The sequence below is a fragment of the Montipora foliosa genome, unplaced genomic scaffold (assembly GCF_036669935.1).
Source record: "Montipora foliosa isolate CH-2021 unplaced genomic scaffold, ASM3666993v2 scaffold_395, whole genome shotgun sequence".
In the NCBI taxonomy this organism is placed as follows: Eukaryota; Metazoa; Cnidaria; class Anthozoa; order Scleractinia; family Acroporidae; genus Montipora; species Montipora foliosa.
The window spans coordinates 702,501-710,000 of record NW_027179695.1 but is presented as its reverse complement, the minus strand read 5'-3'; the positions used below and the strand labels follow the sequence as shown (position 1 = coordinate 710,000).

Genomic DNA, 7,500 nt, shown 5'->3' with positions numbered 1-7,500 from the left:
CATTATTTAAGTTTGAAAAGTGTTCTCAAGAATTTACAACTGCCTCACAGATTTTCCCCTTCGCGCTTCGGTGGGGAACTGTAAATTTCTGGGGATGGGATGGAACACATGAAGCAGAATTCCCGGCCGAGTAAGTGGCTAAATTGGAACCTAAAAAAATTCAGCAAATTAATTGCCACTGTTGTTCCACTGAGGTATATATGTGTATTATTGTTCCATTGTGTTAGTGAGAATTCATTCATGCTCATCTTTCCATATTTCCTTACTTAATTTTACTTGTTGGAACTTCCCGACAGTTACAACTAGCCTACGCCCTGTCCGCAGTCCTTGAGCATTGGTACACTACAAAACCTGACGCCTTGTTTTCATAGTTCTAAAAGCATACCTTGTCAATTTCGATTACAAATAAGGGCCTCGCAAACGGGAAATGTTTGGCGTTTAAACAACACCAAACATTGCTTGGTGACCAAACATGCTGATGTTCAAGTGCAAGGGCGAATCTAGGATTTTGGCTAGGGGGGTGCACATGTCAGAAGGAAATGCACAGGAAGCCCAATCTTTATATGTTAGACAATGTATAATACATGCTTTTAAGAAGGTTAGGGCTTTAGTATGATAAAATGTTATTTCCGACGAGTGAGCTTGCGAATAAGGCTGAAATAACTATTTTGTCGGCACGAGATACAACAAGGGCCTAGGTTCCAGGCCGGGGCATCATGGGTAGGGATGTAGGGGTATATAAGACCGGGTATAACACGTGGTTGTCATCTAGGCTTCAGAACCAACCGCGTTCTTTCCTTTCGTTTCGTTTAATTTCTTCACTTTGCCGTGTGTAATGTCGGTTACCAAAGACGAAGTGTCCGACCTAATTCAAGCCAACAACCATCAGTTAATGGCCTCCTTTAAGGAGATGCTCATGGACACTGCGGGTCAAATTAAGCATGCCAACGAAACTTCGACAGAACAGCAAATGAAAGAGATCAAGAAATTGAAATTTCAAGAACCGCACAAGTTTAGAAGAAAAGCCAACGAAGACCAGTATAAGTTCAATCTCAAACTTGCGGAGACCTTCGACAGCGCCAAGTCCGCCGCCGAGAAGTCCAACCTTGAGAAAGTGAAGTCCGACCTCGAAGAAGGTGAGAAATTGCTCGTGGAACGGCAAAAACATATTCTTCTTGCTGACAAGTCTGAATACGGTTGGAGTACGGTCGAAGAATACAAACAACACGATCTAGCAGCCGATTCGGAGGACGAAAAACGCATCTACAGTGCTGAGAGACGCGCCCGTGCGGTTATGTCATCTCGAAAGAGGAAGAAGTCTTCAGCAATGGCTGCGACCAAAAGATCTTCACCACTCCGCGGGTCGGTTTCGTCTCCAAGTTCCCAATTCCAAACTCAGTCCCACCAGCCAGCCACTGCCACTTCTGGTTTCCTGCCGCGTCGCCCTAACGTTGGCACATGCTTCGCTTGTGGCAAAGCAGTCCGGCTCTCCAACTTCAAAGTGACCAGATGAGCAGGTTTTATCAGATATCTTCCAATCCGGTTTTTGGGACTTTGGTCAGGACGCTCTGCCAGACGGTCTCATCCAAGGGTTAGCTGAGAGATTGAAGACGACAATACTGTTCTCAAAGGCCAACAGTACATCCTTGCTGTACCACCGCACTTACCGCAAGAGGAAGGATTTCGCCATTAGTACGTTTGACAGGAATGTTTACCCCGCTAAACCTTTTCATGTTGCATTGTTCTTGCAACACCTTATTGAGCAATCCCATTCCCCCAGTGTAATTGATTCTGCCTTTTATGGCATAAAGTGGGCACATAGTATGGCTGGTATCCCCTCCCCCACGGATAACCCTATCGTCGAGGCCGTCAGGTCTGCTTCAAAAAGAATTCTTGGTACTGCTATTCTTAACCGCAAGGAGCCTATTTCATCCAGTGTGATTCATGATATTATTAGCCGTTCTAACCTTGAAAACCCTGTTGAATTGCGCAATATTACCTTGTATGTTTTGTCATTTGCCGGCTTCTTTAGGTTCGAAGATGTCTCCAGGATAAGGAGGAATGACATTTTCTTTAACGGGGGATTCATGGTTATTAAAGTCCCCAAAAGTAAGAACGACCAGCTTCGTCGGGGAGACGAAGTAATTATTTCTGTGCTCCTTAGTCCCGCGTGTCCTGTCAAGCTCCTCAAAAAGTATCTTACCAAATTCAAAATTCCTCCAGATTCCAGGGATCTGATTTTTAGACCCATTTCTAAGGGTAAGGATTCTTGTAAGTTGATAGCCCCCGATAAGCCTATTAGTTACAGCACTATGAGACAAGCTTTCAGGCGGGATTTGAAGACCATCGGGGCTGACCCTTCCAAGTTCGGGCTGCACTCTCTGCGTTCAGGTGGTGCGACTATGGCAGCTAACAGTGGCGTCAGCGACAGAGTCTTTCAGCGACCGTAAGTCGACGAAAGCCAAAGAAATATATGTCGATGACGATCTGGATCAAAGACTCTCTGTTTCCAAATTCCTTGGACTCTAAGTCATGTAAGCTTTTAGTGTCTATTTATCACGCCTTTGCCCAATTCTTTGTCACTCTATATAGGGGTGGTTCTCGCCAAGCCCTCCCATAATAAACTTATTTGGTTCAGCGATGCTTTGTTGTTATTTGTTGTGGAGTGGAGACAAAATATGTTATTTCCGACGAGTGAGCTTGCGAATAAGGCTGAAATAACTATTTTGTCGGCACGAGATACAACAAGGGCCTAGCTTCCAGGCCGGAGCATCATGAGTAGAGATGTAGGGGTATATAAGATCGGGTATAACACGTGGTTGTCATCTAGGCTTCAGAACCAACCGCGTTCTTTCCTTTCGTTTCGTTTAATTTCTTCTTTCAGTTGTTCAGTTCTTTCTTTCGCAGGTACAATGCATCCAGTCTGGTAGGATCGGCTGTTCTAGTTTCATTTTTGTAAAGCCTTCGTAGGATGGGCTTGGAGCTTGAGCCTTGGTTCCTACCCAGATCTCCTGCTCATTTTTCCCAACAGGGGTTTTTTCTGGCAGGTTTTTTCTGGCCTCCGTTCTAACCACATTTGCTTTGTTAGCGGTTGCTCACCTCTACGAGATTTTTACGACTTTTGTTCGTTTTCCTCTTGTATTTTTGTACTCTAGGTTTATGTTGTAGGTTATTTATATTCTACGTCGGAGTTGATGATGCCCAGCCTATCTGGCAGCCTGACTGGCACAAAGCTTGAGAGCTTATATGGGGATGTAGGCCAAGATGACCTGTTTATATTTCAGTTATACTTTAATGTAACGTCGGAGTTAATCATCCCCAGCCTAACTGGGAGCCTAACTGGCACAAAGCTTGCAATGAGAGCTTATTTGGGGAAGTAGGCCAAGATGGCCTGTTTCACGATCTTATAGTCACATGTAGTGACGGAGCTGATGTCCCCCAGGCTAACCGGTACTAAGACTGGTTGCTTATCGGAGAAGTAGGCCATATATTTCGTCTATTGATTATAGTGTCGTGGCTTGCGTGGAGATAGCTTTATCCTTGGTTGCTTTTCAAGGATTTGTCTTGTAAATCGTAAATTGTTTGTGTTATATAGTGCGCGGGGTGGTTCTCGCCAAGCCCTCCTATAATAAACTGATTTGGTTCAGCGATGCTGTGTTGTTATTTGTTGTGGAGTAAAGACAAAATTCTGTAAATGATGAGGCAAATAAAAATCTAACTTAATGCAGTTTTTGTGCTTTTAATATCCTCTAGTAGCTTAATTCGCTTTGCCGTTTTTTAGCTATATAAGCTTACATTACTAGGAAGAATTAAGAGTGTAACATGACAGTAATTTCAGGCGCTTGCTGTGTGATTGTTTACAATTGTTAAGTTTACGTATATATGTTGAGGTTTTTTTGGTAACCGAGGGGGGTGCAAGTGCACCCAGTGCACCTCCCCTGGATCCGCCCTTGAAGTGAGTGGCCAAACGGTTAAAACGTGTTTTATCTAACTCAGATCAAACTCCACTAGCAAAGAACTATGGGTCACAAATACATAAAAAACACGTGGATACAAGCAGCAGAGCAAGCGTGGTACGCATGCACGCGCCAGACAGGTTTGATACGGCTGGCAAAAGGAACAAAACTTCTCCCATCAAACAAGAGAGCAAAAGAAATGTTTTAAGTTGTTTGATCGAATGTTTGATGGCCTTCATATTTTATCAAACACGGCCAAACACGATCAAACAGCACCAAACTAGGTGGCCAAACGGTAAGATGGTTGGTCACCAAACAATGTTTGATGTTGTTTAAAAGCCAAAACATTTCTCGTTTGGCCAGGCCCTAAGAATGAAGCAGAAGAAGACAATGTTAATCGGTTTGACATTTATTACCAGGAAGCACATGTCATCTCAGAGGACTATGTTTCATTTTTGAGCTGTGTAACATAAAATATTTACAACATTGGGTCTTTGGCTATCTATATACTGACCGCACAACAACAAGAATAGCTAATCACGACGAAAATTAGCAGACGTCACAACAGCCCTAGGCTGCAGGGAACTTTGCCGTTTGTCCTTGCTTGGAAAAATTTATGTTTTAAAAAGTCTGATAGTTTCTAAACTTACCAATACCTTGTCCCCTTTGCCAACATACCACTGTGTGGTTGATGAGATTAATGGTCTGTTCAGTCAATTTTTGTTGAGTGGCAAAGGGAACAAAATTCAATTGGATTTCATGATTAGTGAGTGTGAACATAGCGGTCTTAAGATGATTGATATAAAACTCGTTGTCCAGGCACTAAAAGCACGGTGAATTTTGAAGCAAGCAACCATGGACAATCTTCCTGTCGGTGTACGTTGGATCAGTGGCGTGATCTGATCGGCGTGATTACAAGTTGAGAAACTAAATATTTTAAGCAAGAGCCGATACAACGTAGATTTGATTTTAGTGGTGTGCTATATTTCGGCTGGCCAAACCAGCCTTCTTCAGGAATAATGAGAATTTACATTGAATTGCTTCTATGTACACATATATATGTAGTAAATGGATGTTGACGTAATACTGGAAAAAATGTGATAAAACATGGCAGTTACAACGAATTTGAATTCAAATACTAAGAGTAACGGAAAAATAACGGAAATCACTCTAAATAACAAGCTGAAATCTAATACGTTTCTTCGCGGATATTAAGACCGCTGGGATCAATTGTCCTGCCTTTTGAAAATAAAAAAGCTTCCCTGGCCTTACAGATCGAGTCTCTGTTAGAAAATATTTGTTTCTGATTTTACTTTGTTTGTAGTTTTATTTTGAACAACGTTTCAATCACCTCTGATCTTTGTTGTTTCCATTTGAATTAGGTTACGGTCTTTAACATGCATATTGGTGTCATCTTGCAAGGCATTTGTTTGGTAAAAGGCATCTGCTTCGACGACCCTTTCTATGTCATGTTTTGAAGCCAAGAAGGATCCTGGAAGAAGAAACATTTTCTTTTGGACAAAATTACTAATATTGGTGCCTTTCATAGTCCGTAATAAGGTTCTTTTTCGATGAATGTGGATATCTTGTGTTTTCAATGGAACAGGTGTCATTGCCAGGCCATGGCAACACAGACTAACGGAGACGAGGTACTAAGTTGTTTGAATTTCGTCAGGAAATTGACCTAAATCGGTCGTCAAAGTTAACACAGGGTATTCTCTTACAAGAAAAGTAAACGATTATCAGATTACAAGCCAAAAAAAAAAAAAAAATTGGAGTTGATCATCGTCATTATAGTTAGAAGTGTTACTCTCAGAATCTAGTACATATTCTTTTCTCACAAAGATTTTCATGAAAAAGTGGTGTTTATTACGCTTTATGTTACATGTTACAATTGTTTGCGATCGTTATTACTAACAAACGATGGTACAGATAAAAGGAAGAAACATTGCTTGATTTTGTACATGCGTAGTCTTAAATTCAGTCAATAGTCAATAGTTAAATTGACATCTTTTTGTTGCTCAGTGTCCTATTTGCGTCCCTGCAGACACTATTCTGCGGTATTAAGGTACAGTTTTCATCTTTCTCAGGCCACATATCTTTGGGATCTTAAAGCAATGCAAATGGGAATAACCACCCACAGGATGCAGACGTTTTTTCTCACGTGTGAAAATGACGTGGATGATTTGATTTAAACCCCCAAGGTCCCCAAGGGAGACCAACCTGGGCATGGCTCAACCTTTTTTTTCACTCTTCAGAGATAACCACTCTTTGAGAATGTCCGAAGTGTTCACAGGTGATATCGATGCTGAGAACTGAATTAACTGTATAGGGTTCTTAAGAATTTCCCTTAAGTATTTTTTTTCTTGTAAGATACTGACTCCGTAAGACGTGCACCAAAATCCGATATTTACACCTTTAAGAGAGAGAACCAGCTGCAGCCGAGTTATCTGCACAGCAATCGTTCTAACTCCGCGACATTCTTGAAGTGAATGGCTTCGAGTACATAATTCTCGATTTTCTACATTGCTCTTGCCTTCTTGGCACTGTTTTCGACTATGAAGAGTGGGATAGGCCAAAATCAAAATGAACCCGGGAGCCCTAAACATTTTTCCGTGGAGCCCGGAGCCCCATCGCTTCGTTTCTGTGAATCGGAACCAAGATAGTAAAAAGCCAGTAAACTAGAGTGAGGCTAACTAACATTCATTCTTTTCATTGTAATGATGCTATTCTGGGCGTGCGTTGCAATCCACAATTACTACTGACTTTTAAACTCTAAATTACTGAGATATATACTGCTTGTCAATGATTCAGGTTTTTAAGCTTTTGTCCTACCTAGACATTGGAAATATCCTCATAGCACCCTGTAGACAGTGTCTCAAGTGTCAATTATTTTTTACAGCAACAATCTGGTGTTCATGTTAGTCTTCATCAAATGTCCTCTGCACATGTCTGGCCATCTGATATATTTATAAGCCAGGAATACAAAATCAAATAAAAACAAAGTTCTGCCTTGGGCACGTTTCCTGGTGAGAAAATCGCGGTAAATCAGCCATTCAACTTGCGTGTTACATGCGAACACTCTTCCATTTGGAAACTGCAGTTCCTTGTAGCAGTGTATGCTGATTTCTACTGTAAACAGGGTAAATGTTTATATGCCAAATCTTTTGGCGAGGTCGTGTAGGCCGTGCATGGTTTGCGATCAACCGTGACAAGGCTGCCAGTCCAGATGACCTCGCGCCAACAGTTTTGAAAGAGCTATCCACCAAAATTTCACCTATCCTACTGAAGGTCTTTGCCAAGTCTCTTCACCCACACATCGTACCCACTGATTGAAAGAAAACCCGTATTAGTCCCATTTTTAAGAAAGGAGATAAAGATAGACCTGAGAATTATAGACCGATTTCATTGACCTGTGTATGCTGTATTGTGTCACATCCTTTATCCTCTACAACATGCTTTCGGCAAGAAAAGGTCCTGTGAAACTCAGCTCCTAGAATTTGCCATAGACCTAATTAACATCCCACGGAACATAAAGCAAACA

At 41.7% G+C, this 7,500-nt stretch overlaps 2 protein-coding genes across 2 annotated transcripts; both read left to right on the top strand.

The window, feature by feature from the left end:
- The first annotated feature begins 835 nt into the window (after positions 1 to 835).
- Positions 836 to 1,513, top strand: LOC137987951 (uncharacterized). The gene has a single exon (XM_068834026.1). The coding sequence runs from the start codon at positions 836 to 838 to the stop codon at positions 1,511 to 1,513; it is 678 nt and encodes a 225-aa protein (XP_068690127.1).
- A 310-nt stretch (positions 1,514 to 1,823) lies between these two features.
- LOC137987950 (integrase/recombinase xerD homolog) lies at positions 1,824 to 2,450 on the top strand. The gene has a single exon (XM_068834025.1). The coding sequence runs from the start codon at positions 1,824 to 1,826 to the stop codon at positions 2,448 to 2,450; it is 627 nt and encodes a 208-aa protein (XP_068690126.1).
- Positions 2,451 to 7,500: the final 5,050 nt, after the last annotated feature.